Source organism: Elephantulus edwardii, unplaced genomic scaffold, assembly GCF_000299155.1.
Source record: "Elephantulus edwardii isolate Elephantulus edwardi_28Jun2011 unplaced genomic scaffold, EleEdw1.0 scaffold00013, whole genome shotgun sequence".
In the NCBI taxonomy this organism is placed as follows: domain Eukaryota; kingdom Metazoa; phylum Chordata; class Mammalia; order Macroscelidea; family Macroscelididae; genus Elephantulus; species Elephantulus edwardii.
The window spans coordinates 12,639,942-12,659,941 of NW_006399763.1; the positions used below are offsets into that span (position 1 = coordinate 12,639,942).

The 20,000-nt window shown below is 36.9% G+C and overlaps 1 protein-coding gene across 4 annotated transcripts in view; it reads right to left on the reverse strand.

Moving 5' to 3' along the window:
• GRIK2 (glutamate receptor, ionotropic, kainate 2) overlaps window positions 1-20,000 on the reverse strand; it is a 1,103,729-nt gene that overhangs the window by 206,101 nt on the left and 877,628 nt on the right. For all 4 annotated transcript variants that reach the window (XM_006881188.1, XM_006881187.1, XM_006881189.1 and 1 more), the window contains one exon: window positions 18,588-18,805. In XM_006881188.1, coding sequence (XP_006881250.1) covers window positions 18,588-18,805 — 218 coding nt within the window. The remainder of the gene's footprint in view (window positions 1-18,587; window positions 18,806-20,000) is intronic.

Consider the following 20,000-nt stretch of genomic DNA (forward strand, 5'->3'; position numbering starts at 1 on the left):
CTGGATGCTGGTGTCAAGAATATTGACTGTGGAGCCAAGCAAACTAAAGCTGTGAACAATCTCAATCTCTTCACCATCCATCCTGATGCTGCCAATTAGTCCAGTGGTGAGAATCTTTGTCTTCTTGACATTGAGCCTCAATCCATATTGAAGGCTATAGTCCTTGACCCTCTGCAGCAAGAGCTTCAATGTACTAAATGAAATCTCTACTAGGTCATGTTGCAAGAAGGAACCAGTCCTTGGAGAGGAACATCATGTTTTGATGATTATTTAATGACATGATCCTCAATGAGATGATTGGCTCAGTGATTGGAGTAATAGGGTTAGGTGTGTCAGAGACAATAAGGTTGGCTCAGGGTTCAGAGTTATACATTGAATCGCGATGATTTGCACGCAACTTTATGGCACATAACAACTACTAATCATTGCCATCAGGTTGGAACTAACTCATAGCTGAATCTCTACTCAATTTTCTTTTTTTAAAGTAAAATTTTTATTTTATACTGATTTGCTTACAAAGTTTATATACATTGTTTTTCACACTGGAACTTTTCATTTCCTTTATCCACCCGTCCCTCTACCCATCAAATTGTGTGACCCTATGATTAACCCCCATTCCCATCCTCACCCCTCTGTTCCTTGCCTCCCACACCTTGGATCCTCATACACGTTTTACTAGGTATCTATTTCTACAATAATTGTCTTAGACAGTATTTGTCCTTATGAGACTCAGTTCGCCTAGCATAATGCTCTTCAGACCCTTCCAAGTCAGGTAGTGATTTACAAAATCATTGTTCCTATGTACTGTGTAGTATATCATTCTGTGAATATGCCGTAAATTGTCAATCCCTTTGATTATGGTTGCACATCTGGGTTGTTTACATGTTCTTGTGACAGTGAATAACACCGCTATGAACATTGGTGGACAAATCTCCATTTGTCCCTCAGTTCTAATTTGTTCTTGTGTACATTCCAAGCAGTGGAATAGGCAAGTCATACGGAATTTCTATGTTCAGCTTTTTGAGGAAACACCGAACTACCTTCCAGAGTGGTTGTACCATTTTACAATTCCAACAGTGTAATTTCTCCAACATTTATTGTTAATGTTGTTGTTGTTGTTAAGTGCTGTCAAGTTGAGCATGACTCATTGCAACCCTATGAACAAAAGATCTAGACCCTGTTCTATAACTATTGTCATATCTCTAATGTTCATAGAGTTTCCAAAGGCATGCTGTTTAGGAAATGGATGCCAATTCTTCAAAGCCTGTTTTAATCTGAGATCTCTACCAAACCCTATCCACCATGGATAATCATTATAGCATTTGACGTAGCAGTAGCACCACATTCAGTGTCACAGCAAACCCAAGTTATTTCAGTACAGCCAACTGACAGAATAGTGCTATACCACTTACAAGAATGTTCTTCTCAAACACATTTAACACCAGGTCTGAGGGCAGCAGGATGACTTTCAAATACAAAGGCCCGCCCATCAGGTACTGACTGACTTAAACAAGAGGCTCCAGCCCAATGATGATGGTAAACTAAATTCAGTAAATCCAATCAGCTCACGCAGAAAATTTAAAAAACAGCCAGTTTACACCCAACTTTCAACTAAAACAAGAAAGAACCTACCATCCAGAATCCAACCACTTCAATTCCAGTGAGTTTTATTAATCTGTAACTTATACAGGAGTAGAGTAGAGTGTCCATCGTCTACCTTGAAGCAGCAAGTGGAGGTGTAGTCACTGGGTTAGCAGCCTAATTCCCTACAAACTAGGAAACCAGAGCACCTTAATAAAATAGATGAAAATAATCACAACAGGTTTTTGTAGAAATAAGAAAACTATAATGAAATGGTATGTGTTACTAAGCACATGTAGAAAACTAATACTTAAAAATATTATATTCCTCAATTAAGAAAGAAAATTCAACTTATGTTCTTCTATTTAAGGAGCAAAATTCATTTCTGTTCTCAAGGTAGTCATTGCAGGCATGCCACACTAGAAATTCAAGCATCAAAACTTAGCATAATTTAATATTTCATGATCACTGAACTGATAAAATCAGAACAAGTGGCAGCTTATAAAGAGAGTATTCTAGCCAAATCTGCCCCAATGACTTAAGGCAAATATTTCAGAAACATAACATGATCAAACAGTTGAGGTCATGTGGGTGAGCCAAAATGACAACTGCACTAAGTTCTTTTGAGTAATGGGAAGCCATGATATCTTTGGATATATTCTTTATTGTGGATAATATGATTCCCTGGCTATTACATCTATAATTAATAAGTCACTTAACCTCTCCATGGCCCAGTTTCCTCATCTGTTAAATGAGCGTAATGATAATTGCTTCCTACCTTCTTTGGGGATGTAGTGAAGATTAATAGGCTGGTATGTAAAATGTACTTTGAGTTCTAAAGAAGGAGGTAGTATATACTTTAAAAAAAAGAAACAAAAAAAGAGCAGCTCTTTTATTGCTAGTTAACTAAACAGAATACTTCCCCCTCAGATAAGTGAATCTATTGTACCCATTCCTAACATCATAAACTATACTTCCAAATAAATTTCTTTTTGACCAGCATCTAAAATGTAAACAAAATAGAAGTTGACATAAAGGATTATATATTTGGGGACCAAAAAACCCCAAAACAAACAAACAAAAAACCCCAACAAATAAATCCAGCAATAATCTCTAATATCTCTCTATAAAAGAACACAATTGAGTAACTAGTCTCACTTTCTAATCTAAAAATATTTGTTAAGTATTCCACCAGTGAATCTGGAATTCATTTCAGCATTGAATAACTCTACATAATTTGGTAAAAGGGTGAAGTGCTGTCTTAACAAAAAAATTTAATATGTAGCACTGACTTATTAAAACTTATAAAAACTATAGCACCTTTTAAAAGTAATTTCACTGTTGCTGAGTCAGAACCAAGTCATAGCTGGCACTCCCACTGAGTAGTTGTTGTTGTTGTTACGTTCCCTCAAGCCAAGTATGACTCATAGTGACCCTATAAACATTTGATCTGGAAACTATCCTATCTTGCACCAGCCTGACACACTTGATTCCATTGCACTGACCCTCCACTTTTCCAAGCATGATGCCTCTTTCCAAAGAATAGCCTTTCCTAGCAACATGTCCAAAGTACGTGAGAAGAAGCTGTGTCATCCTTTGTGCCAAGGACCCATTTGATATCAGCTTTTCCAAGACATATCTGTTTGTTCTTTTGGTGATACATGGGATATTCAGCACTCTTCTCCAATACTATAACTTGAAGGTATCTATTTTTCCGTCATCCTTATTCATTGTATCACTCTCAGATCCATAGGAGATTATTAGAAAAGCTATGGCTTGAATAAAGTACACCCTAGTTTTATTACATCATTGCTCTTCAGGACTTTAGAGAAGTCTCTAACAGTAGATTTTTCCAAAGTAATATGTCTCCTGATCTTGATAGTTGATACTAAGGGAGTTGGTTGTGAATTAAAGTAGATGAAATTGTTAACAATTAGAACCTTTTGTTTTTGTTGTCTGCAGTTAATTTCAACTCACAGTGGACTCTCTAGTGGGTCTTTAGAAGGAGTTACTAACATGGTAGAATACAACCCATCATTTTCCACTGAGCAATTAGTAGATCCAAACCACATGCCTTAGGGATAGCAACACAGATCCTAAGCACTTCTTGTGGTTGAGTGCTGTTGAGTCAAAACTGACCCAGAGCTGACCCTTCAGTGGGTTTTCAGAGGCAGTAAATCGCACAGGAGGAGATTGTCCATCCGTCTCCTGCAGAGCAGCTGGTAGATTAGAACTGTGTGCTTTTGGGAGAGCAGCACAGCTTCTTGCCACTAGGCCACCAGATTCATGCCACTCGGCTGCCAGTGCCCCTTCTTACTGCTAGGCTAAATCCTTTGTTGTTGTTAGATGCCATCAAATCCTTATAAAGAGTCATCCGGAACCCTGCTCTTTCCTGCGCCATCCTCACCATCTCTGAAATACTCAAGCCCATTGCAGAAATCAATCTTCTATGAAGGGAATAGATTGGCCGTCATTTTTCTATGAAGCTGCTGGTGAATTTGAACCACCACAGAGGAACTACCTTTGGATTAGCAGCAACACTTTCTTCTGATTAGGGCATATACAGCAGATGACAGCAAAAGCTTTAAGAGGAAGCAGTGGAAATGGGATCTTGTGTATAAATGATCATTTATATTTAAAGTGTGTCTCATAGTAACTTCCATCATAAATTACTTGTTTGCTGCTGTCATGATACGAATCATAAATTACTTGTTTGCTGCTGTCATGATACGAATAAGAGTTACTTATGCAGCCAGAGTGATCATTGGAGGCAAAGATGTTGAAACTTTGTTTTTCATATTTTGGATATATAGCTAAATGTATTTATTCTTTGGAAATGGACATGATGGCTGGAGAGACAGAAAGTTAACAGAGAATAGAACTTTCCAATAAGATGGATTGATACTGCAAATACAGCAATAAGCTTTAGTGTGTCAGAGATGATGAGAACAGAAGCACCTAAAAGCAGTAACTACATAGTGAACCGTTTTCAGCAGAGCTTCCAAACTAAGGCAGAATAAACAGGACTAGCATTCCATTTATGAAAAACTCTTGATATGCTATGAACAACAGAAGAACACTTCTAGATATAGATTCCAAAGAAAAGCCTCTCAGGTTGCAAGGTATTAAAAATGCAACTGGGGAAGAGTTGCTTTAGTAAAGCAGAATCTATTTTAATGACATGAATGGAGTAAAGCTTTCACACTGATAAAGACCTTCATTTGCTGATGTGTCAAGACTCAAAAATGAGGAGAAGCAGCTGCAAACTATTATTAATAATTGGAAATAGATGTATTAAGTATTAATCTAGGAAAATTGAAAGTGGTAAGAAATTTCACGGAACATACAAAGGTCAATATTCTAGGCATGTGGATGGACTTGAATTGGCTAATTTGAATTGGATGATCATGTGATCTTCTATGCCAGAAATGACACATTTAAGAGTAAGGGTGTCACATTCATTGTAAAAAAATTTGTTAAGATTTAATCTGAAGTACAATGCTGTTAGCAGCAGGATATGACTCCCACACATACAAGTAACAACTGTTACTACAATAACTATTCAAATATGTATGCAAAATACTAAAGTCAAAGATGAAGAAATTGAGGATTTCTACCAACACATGCTATCAAGATGTATTAATGATAATTGGTCACTGGACAGCAAAAGTTGGGAACAAAAAGGAATGGTAGTTGGAAAATATGGACTTGGTCGCAGAAATTAAGCCACATGTCAGCATGTTTTACAATGAATAATTTACTCATTATAAATAGATTTTTTTATAAAACAAACTGATTATATACATGGACTTCAACTAATGGAATACACAAGAATTTATAGCTGTGGGAAGAGATGGCAGAGAAACTCAATAGCATTAGTCCAAACAAGGTTAAAGGCCAACATACTTTGGCTATTTCATACTGTTGATATTTCGTACTTTGGACATGTAGCTAGATGAATCTATTACTCATATGTGACTGCAAATTTAAACTTAAGACAATTTAGAAAATGTCCAAGAGACTCAAAGTACAACTTTAAGTTTATCTTACATGAATTAAAATATCTATCTCAAGGTGCTTTGGAAGAATTGAACATTAATGACTGAAGACCAGCAGAGTTGTGGAATGGCATAAAAACAACATTTATATAGAAATCAAATTGGTCACTTAAAAGATAAGAAACAGGGGAATTCTGGTGGCCTAGTAGCAAGGAGCTGCAACTACAACCCCAGAGGTGCACAGTTCGAATCCACCAGATGCTCTGCCAGGGAAGGAGGGACAATCTCTTCCTGTACCAGTCAGATCTGATTTGACGGTACACTCAAATAATAATAATAATAATAATAATAATAATAATAATAATAGTAATAATATAAGAAACAAAGAGAAGACCAAAATGGACATCAGAAGAGACTCAGAAACTTGTTCTTCTACATGTTGTTTTTGTTCTGTTCCACCAAGTCAAAACTGATCCACAGCTGACCTTCCAGCAAAATTTCAGAGGCAGTTAATTGCACAGGAGGAGACTGTCCATCCTTCTCCCATGGAGAAACTGGTGGCCTTGAACTGAGTCCCTTTGGGATTGCAGCTCAGCTTCTTGCCTCTAGGCCACTAGCACTCCCTGTTCTACATAAAGAAGCCCAAATAAAAGAAAGAAATCCTGAAGTAAAAACTACTGAACCAATTACAAAGGACAGTTTGAAAAGATAAAGCAGGGTATTATAAGGAAATGTGCAAAGAACTGGAGTTTGAAAACTGAAAAGGAAGATCATACGCGGCATTTCTCAAGCTAAAAGAGCTGAAGAACAAATTCAAGTATTGACTTGCAATTCTGAAGGATTCTATGGATAAAATACTGAATGATACAGTAATTATCAAAAGAATATATAAGTAAAATATGTATTTTGTACCAAGAAAATTGGTCAGCATGGAAAGATTTCAGGAAGTAGCATTCAGTCAAGACCCAACAGCGCAGAAGGAAAAAGTTCAAACTACACCAATGACGTTGGCAAAAACGAAGGCAACAGAAATTGATGGAATACCAGTTGAGGTGTTTCAGCAAACAGATATAGTTCAGTTCTGGATGTGCTCACTAGTATAGGACTAGTGTGGTCTACCAAGAAATATGGAAGACAATTACCTGGCCAAATGATCTATATTTGGTCTCATTTTAAATAAATGTGATACAATAATATATATATATATATTAGCAAATAATATCACTCTTATTCCACATGAACAGAATCTTGTGAAAGATTATTCAAACAGTATATACATCAACAGATAACTACTAGAACTTCAACTTGGATTTGGAAGAGGCTGTTGAATGAGAGCTATCATTACTGACTTCAGAAGAATCTTGGCTGAAAGTAGAGAATGTCAGAAAGATGTTTACTTGTGTTTTATTGACTATGCAAAGACATTAATTTGTGGCAAAAATACCAAATTACAGCTAATATTATAGAGAATGGAGTCTGCAGAACACTTAATTGTGCTTTTTTGACATCTACATACAGATTAAAAAGAAGTTTTTTCTAACAGAACAAGAGAATACAGAACAGTATATTTCAGGACACTTGATCGTTCTAATGCGAAACTTATACTTGGACCGGGAGGCAGTCGTCAGAAAAGAGCAAGGGAACACTGCATGGTTCAAAATTGGGAAGGGCGTACGCCAGGGATGCATCCTATCTCCATACCTCTTCAACCTATATGCAGAACAAATTATCCGGGAGGCTGGGCTCTATGAGGAGAAATGTGGGGTCAGGATTGGTGGACGATTTATCAACAATCTGCGTTATGCGGATGACACAACCCTGCTTGCTGAAACTGAAGAGGACCTGAAGCACCTGCTGAAGAGGGTCAAGGACTGCAGCCTGCAATATGGATTGCGGCTCAATGTTAAGAAGACAAAGATTCTCACCACTGGACCAATCGGCAGCATCAGGATGGATGGTGAAGAGATTGAGATTGTACACAGCTTTAGTTTGCTTGGCTCCATAGTCAACAGTCTTGGCACCAGCAGCCAGGAAATTAAAAGGCGCATTGCCATGGGAAAGTCTGCTGTTAGGGACCTCTCCAAAGTGCTGAAGAGCAGTGGTGTCTCTCTGGAGACTAAGATGCGTCTGATACAGGCCATGGTCTTCGCAATCACCTGTTATGCATCAGAGAGTTGGACAATGACCAAGGAGGATAGAAGGAGAACTGATACCTTTGAGCTGTGGTGCTGGAGAAGAGTACTGAGAATACCATGGACTGCTAGGAAAACAAATAGATTTGTCCTGGAGAGGGTTAAACCGGGTGGCTCCTTGGAGGCAAGGATTCTGAGGCTCCGTCTAACTTACTTCGGACATGTAGTGAGGAGAGACCGGTCCTTGGAGAGGGACATCATGCTTGGGAGGGTGGAGGGACGGCGCAGGAGAGGAAGGCCCTCTATGAGGTGGATTGATTCAGTGACTGGGGTAATCGGGATGGGAGTGTCAGAGACAGTGCGATTGGCACAGGACAGAGCGGAGTTCAGGGCTGTTGTACATAGGGTTGCTATGAGTCGCAGGCGACTCGACGGCACATAACAACAACAACAACAACATATTTCAGGAAAGGTATGTGTCAAGGTGCTTCCGTTCTCCATACCTATTCAATCTGTATACCGAACAAATCATTAGAGGAGCTGGATTATATTAAAAAGAACGGGACATTGAGAGTGGAAGAAGATTCATCAACAACCTACTTTAGCAAATCACACAACCTTGCTTGTAGAAAGTGAAGAAGATTTAAAAGTATTTATTAAAGAAGACTAGATACTTATAATGCCTACTGAAGAAGATCAAAGACCATGGTCTTCAATATGGATCACATCTCAAGAAAACAAAAATCCTAACAACTGCACCAACACACATCACGATAGAAGGAAGAAGATTGTAATTGTTAAGAATTTACTTTTACTTGGATCCACAATAAATTCCTGTGTTAGAAGTGGTCAAAAAATCAAGAACAGTACCATTGGGGAAATCTGCTGTCAATGACCTCTTCAGAGGGCTAAAGAGCAAGATCAGTTTAAAGACTAAGGTGTACCTGACTCAAACCATCATATTTTCAATTAAATTCTATCCTTCTGAAAGTCGAATACTGAATAAGAAATGCCAAAGAAGAGGTCATGCAATTGTAATGTTGGCAAAGAATACTAAATAAAGACTACAAAAAAAAAAAACAACACCAAAAATCTGTCTTGGACAAAGTGCAACCAAGATTCTCCTTTGTGACAAGGGTGGTGACACTTTGTCTTATGTACTTTGGACATGTCAGGAGTGGTCAGTCCTTGGGAAAAGTTATAACATTGTTAAAAGTAGGAGGTCACTGAAAGGCAGGTCCTCAGTGAGATGGATTGACACAGTGACTGCAATAATGGGCTTGTTGTTGTATTTGCTGGTAGATGTTGTGTTGTGCTCAACTTATAGAGAAACTATAAACAAGAGATCCGAGCCTTGCCCTTTCCTATGCCATCTTCACACTCTCTGCCGTGCTCAAGCGCATTGATGCTGTTACTATGTCAGCCAATTTTGATAAGGGTATTCCTCTCTTTCACTACCCTCTTCCTTGACTTGTTTTTCTAAGGGGCCCCTCCTGAAAATGTCCAAAATATGTGCAATGACGTTTTCACCATCCTTGCCACTAGGGAACACCCAGGTTGCATTTCCTTCAAGGCAGATATGTTTGTTCTTTCGGCAGTCAATGAGATATTCAATATTCTTCACAAACACTGACATTCAAAAACAATGACTAATAATCAAATCTGGATCTCCTGCATATAAGGCATATCATTCTATCACTGAACCATCACTGTTGTTATGTGACGTCAAGTCACCTGTGACCCATAATGACCCTATGTACAGCAGCTCTTAAGCCTGCTCTGTTCTGAGTCATTCTCATTGATTCTGACACATCAACCACCATTACCCAGTTACTGTATCAATCCATCTCATCTGGGGTCTTCCTCTCCTGAGCTGTTCCTCCTCCTTTCTGAACATGATGTCCTTGTACAAAGGCCAGTCCTTTCTGGCCAAGTGTCCAAAATATGTAAGACAGAGTTTCAAAATCCTACTCTCAAAGGAGAAACTTGACTTCACTCTCTGCAAGAGAGACTTATTTGTTTTCTTGGTAGTCTATGCTATGTTCAAGACTCTTCACCAGTACCACAACTCAAACTCATCAATTATTCTTCTATCTTCCTTAGTCCTTGTCCAGCTCTCTGATTCATAGCAAATAATTGTGAAGGACATGGCCTAGATCAGGCACACCTTAGTCTCAAGGCTGACATCATTGTTTTTCAGTACTCAGGAGATGTCCCTGACAGCAGATTTTCCCAGTGCAATTTGTCTTTTGATTTCCTGACTGCTGGTATCAAGAGTGGAGACTGTGGAGGCAAGCAAGCCGAAGTTGTTAATAAAATCTCAATCTCTTCTCCATCCAATTGGCCCTGTAGTGAGAATCTTTGTCTTCTTGATGTTTAGCTTCAATCCATATTGAAGACTACAGTACTTGACCTTCTGCAGCAAGATCCTCCACAGTTTCAGCAAGCAAGGTTGTGCCGTCTACATATAATAGGTTGTTGATGAGGCTTCCTCCAATCCTGATGCCACATTCCTCCTCATAAAGTCTGTTTCCCAAATGATCTGTTCTGCATATAGATTGAAAAGACATGGAGACAAGATGCATCTCTGATGCACTCTTTTCTGATTTCGAATCAAGCAGTATGCGGGTTTCCTTGCTCTTTTCTGAGGAATGCTTTCTGGTACGAGTATAGGTTTCACATAAGCACAATCAAGTGCTCTGGAATTTCCATTCTCATCAAGGTTAGCCACAATTTGTTGTGATTCGCACTGTCAAGTACCTTTCCATGGTCAATGAAACACAAATAGACATTCCTTTGGTGCTCTTTGCTTTTGGCAAGTTTCATCTGATTTTGACAATAATATCTCTAGTGCCACGACCTCTTCTAAACCAAGCTTATATTTCTGGTAGGTCTCTGTCAATGTTTGTTTTTTTTGTTTGTTTGTTTGTTTTTTTTTCCTCTTCTTTTCATTAGTTTATCTACAAAATTAATCTTCAGCAGGATTTTACATATGTGTGATATTAGTAAAATTAATAATTTCCACATTCTGTTGGGTCACCTTATTTTTGGATTGGGAATAAATATGGCTCTCTTCCAGTGAGCTGGCCATGTAGTTGTCCTCTAGATTTCTTGGCACAACCTGCTGAGCATATTCAGGGAAGCAACCGTTTGTTGAAACATGTCAATTAGTATTCCATCAATTCCTGGGGCTTTATTTTTTTCCAGTGCCTTTAGAGCAGCTTGAATTTCCCACTTCATCACTATTGCCTCTTGATTAAATGTTGTTTCTTGAAATTCTTCTGTGTCAGCCAATTCTTTTTGGTACAATGATTCTGTGTACTCCTTCCATCATTTTTCAATGCTTCCTGAATCATTCAATATTCTGCACATAGCATTCTTAAGCATTACAATTCATGGCATGGATTTGTTTTTCAGTTTCTTTAGCTTAAGAAATGCCGAGCTAGTTGGGCCCTTTCGATTTTTCAAAACTCCAGCTCTTTGCATATTTTATTATAATAATTTACCTTGTCTTCCCATGCTGCCCTTTAAAATCTTTCATTCAGTTCATTAATGTGTTGATTTCTTCCCTTTGCTTTAGCTTCTTGGAGCTCTAGTGCAATATTCACTACTTCTTTTTTTTATCATTAGATTCCATTTTGTACTCTTCTGTTCCAGGCAAAATTTTCTACCATTCCCTTACAAAAATCTACCTACTTCCTCCTCTGTATTTTTTTAATACTCTTTAATTCAATATTCATTAAATCATTACTCTAAGCTGTATTTCTTGGAACTTATGTGTTTTTGTTTTACTTTGCAAACCAGTAGGATAGGAATTGAATCTATATACCATTGACACTTGCATCTTTTGCCACTGTCACAGAATTTACATATTGCTAAGCCTTCTATTAGTTATATATTACCACAATAATGTTACTTAACAAACAACAAAAATGCCTCAATGACACATGCATATTTAGTTTTAAGTCAGTTATCCCACTCCTAGAAACTTGGGCTTATACATTTAAATTTATTTTACTCCAGGACAGTGTTGTTTAGCAATATAATCCAAACCAAACCAAACTGCTTTTGTTTTTTCCTTTCTCCTTAATGACCCATCTTTCTCCTTCAGAGTAGCTGGTAGATTCAAAACTGCTAACCCTTTAGGTTGTAGTCCAGCTTGTAATAAACTATCCCACCAGAACAGTACAAGCTTAAGCAAATTTATCAAATTAAGTCTATTTCATGCTCTAAAAGTCAAAGTCACATTCTTTGAATCTAAAATTTAATAGGAATTTTATAAATATCAAATATTGAATTAGCTAAATAGGATGGATGGTGAAGAGATTGAAATTGTTCACAGCTTTAATTTGCTTGGCTCCACAGACAACACTCTTGGCACAAGTAGCCAGGAAATTAAAAGACGTATTGCCATGCGAAAGTCTGCTATTAGGGACCTCTCCAAAGTACTGAAGAGCAATGGTGTCTCTCTGAAGACTAAGGTGTGTCTGATACAGGCTATGGTCTTTGCTATCACTTGTTATGCATCAGAGAGTTGGACAATGACTAAGAAGAAAAGAAGGAGAATTGATGCCTTTGAGCTGTGGTGCTGGAGAAGAGTATTGAGAATACCATGGACTGCTAGGAAAATAAACAGTTTCATCCTGGAAAGGGTTAAACCAGATGGCTCCTTGGAGGCAAGAATTCTGAGGCTCTGCCTAACATACTTAGAACATGTTGTAAGGAGGGACCAGTCCTTGGAGAGGGACATCATGCTTGGTAGGGTGGAGGGACAGTGCAGGAGGGAAATACCCTCTATGAGGTGGATTGATTCAGTGACTGGGGTAATAGGGATGGGAGTGTCAGATACAGTGAAATTGGCACAGGATAGAGCAGAGTTTAGGGCTGTTGTACTTAGGGTCACTATGAGTTTCAAGTGACTTGAAGGCACATAACCTCCACCACCACCACCACCACCACAGCATATGTTGTTGTTGATGCTCCAGCAAGCTTTTAGAGGCAGTTAAACACACAGGAGGAAATTGCTCGTTTTTCTCCCTCATAGCAGCTTGTGGTCTTGAAGCAAGTGCCTTCGGGATTGCAATATAGCTTCTTGCCAGTAGGCCACCAGAGCTCTCAGATTTTAAAATGTAGTAATATGTTCTAGAAATGATAATATGTAACATTTATTAAGCTCTTATTAATGCTCATGATGCCATGAAAAGCTCTATTTACTATTTTAAAAAGTTATTGTGAGGGTGTATCTCCTTTTCATTCCCTTTAATGACGAGCAGTCAGAGATCTTTATCAATAGGCAGTGGCCTTGGTAGACAGGTAGCAAAGCCCACTTAGGCTCAGATCTGTCTGATTTCTTTATCATTGTCATTCAATTATAAAATGCAATATGTATGGTTAGAAGAATTGGGCAGGACACCTGAGATACTTGATGTTGTTGTTAAGTTTGGTTGAGTCACCTGTAACTCACAGCGAATCTGTGCACAATAGCTCTGAACCCTTCCCTTTTCTGAGTCAATCTCTCTTATTCTGACACACATAGCCCCATCACCCCAGTTACTGTTGGTCAATATATCACTTATATTTTCTTTCAATATGTGCTTGAATCTTGTTTAAACGTTATAAAAAAGGACACACTTAACTAATGGAGTTTTAAAAAATTTGTTCATTTTTACTGATAGGCAGACTACATTAAGTACAAAAGCAAAGCAGAATTTATGTTTATTAGGAAGACGAAGATATGGATTACACAGAGATTTTGTTATGCAGTATCATTTATAAAATATGTGAATTACTGTGTACTATAAAGCACAAAATTTCTCAAAAGAGAACGTAACATGTACAGGCTATTGCTATGTTACTTTTAAGTATATAATCTCTATGTACTAATTTGATTAATTTTTATATTTCAATAAGAATGTAGTATTCTAGTTGGCTGGTAACGTTTTGTGTCCTTTTTAGCTCTGGGACATCTATTGTAGGACATATTCAAAAAAGGAAGCTTTTATTTTTCCATTACTATTTTTTTTTTAGAATTTTATCTGGAATATATTTGTAAAGTAATACAAAGACGATTACCTATGCAATGGATTGCTGAAAGTCACTGTGAGTCTGATGACCTTAACAGTGGCAGCATGCACAAGAGGACCCACATCCTAAATGCACTACATACTTTGTTCTGTTGAATGCTTCTGATGGTTAGACCTAGGGGGAGTCTGTTCACAATTCTCAGGTTCCCTTTATCATATATAAAGGGGGAGGACAGTGACACCTACTTCAAAATATAGTATGACCACTTATGGGGGGATAAAAGTGGCAGTGTTGGAATTGGAGACACTATCCCTGAACACAGAGTCCTCATTCAGGTGAGGGGACCAGACTGGGGTAGGGGCAATTGGAGGGGGAGTATACAGCCAGCTCCTGGGGGGTGTTGCCCTGCTCGGGATGGGCTGCCCTCGGCCCCTTGGCTCGGGGTGAGCCGTTGCGGCCCTCAGGGTGAGCTCCTCAGTCCCCAGATTGTGCCATCTGACCCCTGGGTGGGGAAGGAGGGGAAAAAAAAAGAATGCCTAGGGTATCCAATGTTACCTAGGCCACCTTCTGCCACCCTCCCCCCCAGTAAACCTGAAAGCAACACCCTCAAAGCCCTTCTATTTGTAACTCACAAGTTTGTTCTCTCTAGGTTTGCTCCCTTTAGGTAACCTTAATACTGTGTTTTACTCCAGAATTAACTCTAAACCCAGTGCCAGTGACAAAAAGAAAATACAACTGACAGCAAAGGAAGCAAAGGAGGATGGAGCCTCTGGGATCAACCAGCCATCCCCACTGGACCCACCTGGGAAAACACTTTGCTGTCCAGAGGGGAGCAAATGACAGGAAAATATCTTCTAACAGAGCAAGAAGGCAAGCAGCTTTAACCCAAGACCATCAGTAAGGTGATAAAGCGTCCTCCCTTCCCCCCTTTACATCTACGCCCCTGTTCAGCATGAAGAAGCCAGAGAGTCGGCATCCAATTCCCAAATCAATAAGACAGTGGGTTTAATTACCATTGGAAAATGCTTGTCATTCTTCTGTAGCATCTGGTCCCCACTGGACCCTCATCATTTCCTTCACCTGCTCCCCCCACCGACAAAACTGTGCAGCTCTGCAACTGCATCCTGGCCCATCCTCACCCTTCTGCCCCCATCCCTCACCTCCTTGTACCCCCAATATGTTTTTCTCAATAAAAAAAAGTTAAATAAAAACAAAAAAACCCCAAATTAATATAAACAGTAATATAATGAGACATCCTCAATCCTACCAATGCACTTTAACACACTCTTACATGAGGTGGGGTGGGCGGGGAGAAAGGTGCAACAATGAATGAATGCAATTCCAATATCTCTGTAGATGTTCATTGAAATGAAAAAGAAATAAATTAAAATATTTAAAAAAACATTCTTAGTGAACTTTTGTTTCACTCATATTTCAATGTCCCATATATATAAACTATATGAAGAAGTGGATTATATGCTTACTGCAAATGCTTACTTAAAACTTTTTATCCCTTGTAGTGTGCTACTTCTCAGAAAAAAAAAATTATAGGTTAAGTGATAATGTTAATTTTTAAAATGACACAGATCAATGACCAAAGAGTTTAAGTATTCATTTCCCTTAATACAAATTACCATACTGCTTCGTAGATACCAATGATATGAGACTACACATTTTTTATTAAGCATCAGTTAAACTTTAGATTGCAATAATCAAAGGACAGTTCAATTTAAAGTTTAGATTATTTAAGAAGTCTTCAGCAAAAAAGACATTATGATATGTGGTGATTATTGTAGATGTTATGAAAGAGGCTGTTTCCATTACTATTTAATGACATCTCTAAGCTCTTCACTATTGTATTTTCAAAATATGATTAAGAACGTATTGATGCCATCATAGAATTTACTATTGTTCGTATAGACAGACTTGTTTGTTTTGTACTGTCAAGTCAAGAAGTGATTCATAGCGACCCTCCACTGGGTTTTCAGAGGCAGTAAATTACACTGGAGGAGACTGTCCATCTTTCTCTTATGAAGCAACTGACAGATTCAAACAGCATGCTTTTGGTTTGGCAGCAAAACTCCTTCCCACTGAGTCACCAGAGCTTCATCTTACAGTCATAGTTTTATAATTGACACTTGAGAGAATATATGAGAAGTATTACGGATGGAGGTTAAAATAAAGGCAAGGGGAAGATCCGCTTGAAGCCAATATATGCATAAAATACTGTATAAGCTGAGTGTGTAAACTGTAGAACATTGCTGTTTTCTTTGCAATACTAAGGACTTATCTCCTTCAATATTCAGAATCTTGAGTTAGATCTTCCTGCTTGTGGAAAGATAACTTCATTATCCTTCAAGCTAATTTTCTGGAACTGAGAATTCCAGATCAATTAGCTAACAGCAGGGCTTTGCTAAATTAGTAAAACTGAGATGGAAAAATCCTTTAGAAGTCAGTATCTTAAAGGTGCTTCCTAGGGTGTCTGTATATGTTGTTGTTACTTATAAATAATAAATGTTAATCTCCTTCAATGCCAATTTATAATTTCTAAAAACCCACTGGAGGGTCAACTATGAGGCATTCCTACTTGAAGGTACATAGCAACAACAAAGCTGCCATGAGATAACTAGTGAAAAATAAATGTTTATTATATACATATATATTCTAACATTTTTCTGATTACAATAGAAATTTACCTTGTGATAAAGTTGACAGCAAAAAGTAAATGTTAATTTAGCAATTATGATTTTATGGTCTTTATTGTGACTAGTGTACAGTTCAGAAAGTTTCAATTCACAGAAAAACTCATGCCTCTAGAAGCAGAATGGTGTTTCATGTCAGTTTGATAATTGGTGCTGGAGGTCCCCCATGTGTGAAAAAGAAAATCATGTGATGAAAAAAAAAGAAGAAAAGTTAGTAGCAAGGAAAAGGGAAGGTTGGTAAAAATGATGACACTGTAAATAATAATTTAACTGAATTGTGAAAAAAAAAAAAAACAACAACAAAAACCCCAGAAGTTTGGAAAGACAAAAAGATGAGGCAACAGGTTTAAAAATTATACAAATGTGAAAAAAAAATACTTGTGTGGGAACTAAATTTTTTAGGGACAAATTTTGCTTATTGTATATAAAAACATTGATGCTAAAAACATATGTTTCAGAAAAAAGGAAGTCAAGTTAAGTTCTTAAATATTTATTTATAAAGGAAAACTATACTTCAAATGTCAGTTCACTCTAATTAGGTTTTTAGTCTGTGTCCATCTACAAACCCAACTTCAAAATCCCCTGTATATAATAATTTAATCATTAAAAAGTCATTACTAGAATGCATATCTAGAAATTTCAACAGTTGGCTTCAAAGGGAAAATGTTGCCAAAAAATCTACCTCTTATGATTCTAATAACTCTACTGGGAAAAATTAATAAATTGCAACTAATATAGCAACTACCATATAGAACATAGTTTTGAAAATATTGAATTATCAATATCATTAATGATGGTATCTTTGAAATAAAATCATTAGATATTCATTAAATCTTAGTCATGATATAAACACACAAATAATAAAAATTTTACAATTAAACTGGTCATAACTGAAGTATTAATCTACATTTTTCTTTGACATTTTCAAGTCTTACTGGATACCACCATCCAACCCCTAAAACAAATTAATTTTATAAAATTTTGATAAATTGATAATTGTTTTTAAATTTTAGAACCAGCTATAAAAGTGTCCAGTGTGTTGTGGCATTTTTGGTAACCACAAGTCACTCAATTGATGCTTAATAAAATTTATTTTAGAGCATAAGATGATTATTTTTAAAAGAATAAATAGTTTACAACTTCTACCACATTCTAACTGGCAGTTGCATTTTTGTATGTCTTGAAATAAAATATGTATACTTAATGATTTTCCCAAAATAAAACGTATGTACATGCAAATATTTGCTAAAACAGAAAATAATTACTAAGTGATTGAGATGCCTGAAATAGAATCTTCCCATCTGGATTACTTTGATCTAGAAGAGCGAAAAGAGAGATTGTAGAAGGGGGATAAACCAATGGCTTGATGCAACCACACTTTCCATTCAAATATCCTACTAGGCTTTTTCTTTGGAAACCCTGGAAAGTGGAAAATTGGATCTCATTTTATGACACTGTACTTCCCAGAATATTAGATGGAAGAACAAATAGATAAGGAAAGCAGTATTTCTCTTTTTTCCTAAACCCATTACAATTGAGTTGATTTTGACTTTTAGCAACCACTAATGGTAGAACAGAACTGCTCCATTTCTGTCTCAGGCTGTAACAGAAGATGACACATCTTTCTTTTGAAGACTGAGCAGTCGGTAGATTCAAACCATGGACTTTAGCAGCTTAACATTTTGACGCCAGGGCTCCTTCATTCCTTCCTTTCTTTTCCTCTGTCCCTCTTTCATCGTTCTGTATTTCTTTTCTTTTTCTGTAGATCTTTTCTTAACATAAAGAGTTCTATTCTTCTATATCAGCCAAGGCTTGTAGAGTATGAATCTACTGTTATGAAATTTAACAAAATGTCTATTCTTTTAATTTAAAAAAACCGTGTTGGAGAAGAAAACACAAAAGTATGTTACCTTTGAGCAGATTTTCCTCCAAATAAGAAATGAATACCTGTAAAGTAAAAACTCCTTACCATTTTCAGGTGTTAATATATTTGGGGATACATGGACAGATATACTTCTGCACCACTGAGATGTATGTTGGTGATTATTCTGGACAAATAAGAACATTGCTATGCCTTCACATTCATGAATGGAGAAATATTTGTTCTGAATCATTTTAAGGCCACACTATTGGTAACCAGGAAGACTTACCTTGAAGAAGGTCATGGTGGCTCCATCTTCCACAGCTCCATATTCTATCTTGGTTTGTTTAGCTAAATCATCAGCAGAGTCAATGGGGGATTCCATGCGCTCCACTGTCAGAAAGGCGGCTAAGTTAGCAGTATACGAAGAAATGATGATAAGTGTGAAAAACCACCAAATGCCTCCCACTATCCTGGTGGACAGCGCTTTGGGCATGAGCTCAGAACCTAACAGAGATTAGGGGGAAAGGTGAAACGAATACAGAAAATACGATCAGCAGTCAAATTCTTTCAGTCACAGTGGCAGAATGGAATCACTGTGCAGTAAAAGTTGAAACCACAGGAATAATATCTTGCTTCAGTAAGCCAGCAACAACCACAGGGAGAATGGAGGCTAGTTTCAGATCAATATAGACTCTTAGGACACTTGTGTTCAAGTATAGTGACAGGAGATGAAACAAAATGTCAATTATAATATTAATAAGTAAAAATTCTCCATAAATAGTGCTAGGAGGGAGAAAACTCTCCAGTTCATAAGACATTTGGCATTATTTGTCATAACCTTGTTAGTTATGTATGTTTTAGAAGAAATTTCTTAACAAGCTTTATATATTTCAGTTTTCATGCAGCTCAAAATTTTATTCTTCTTTCTTGTCATTTAGAACAGCAATGCTGTATAAGTGTATAAGTATTTTATTTATCCACATTCATTTAGACAATGTGGTCTTTTAATTCCAGTTAGTATTTGAAAGCAGATTAGGATATTATTTCCTTGGGTATAAGCAAATATCTCCCATCACTGTAGGTAGACTCAGAAGGGAAATGAGAATAAATAGCTAAATTTTAAAAACTTATTTTATACACATGTTCTCATTTATGTATATATATATACACACACAATATATGGCTGGAGTTGCCTGCTCATGATTTTGATAAGAGAAATGGGATGTGATAATTATATTTTACTTTTAATTATTATTAATATTAATATTAATGAATTTATATATTTTTTAAAATCCTTACAACTTTAAAATCTAGTCTATTACCAATTAATTTTTAATTATAATTTTACCACATTGTTTACCATCTTAATATTGCAATGAAGACATTATCAGTATTTGTTATTTGTTTTATGAAAGAAATATTACATTTATGAGCACATAAACTGTTACTTTTTTAAGCATTCTGAAATTCAGATACTACAAATTACCCAATTATTAATAAAGTTTGCATAAAATGAAATAAAGCAAGATGGATTCCATTTAGCTGCTTTACTATGCAACCATGTCTTTAATAACTAATCCAGTAAGGTAACACGTTAGATGAAATGAAAATTATTGACAAATGTTCATGTTACCAATAAAAAGAAGTGTTATCTTGACTGGACTATTATATCAAAACAGACCATCTTATACTGTAGTTC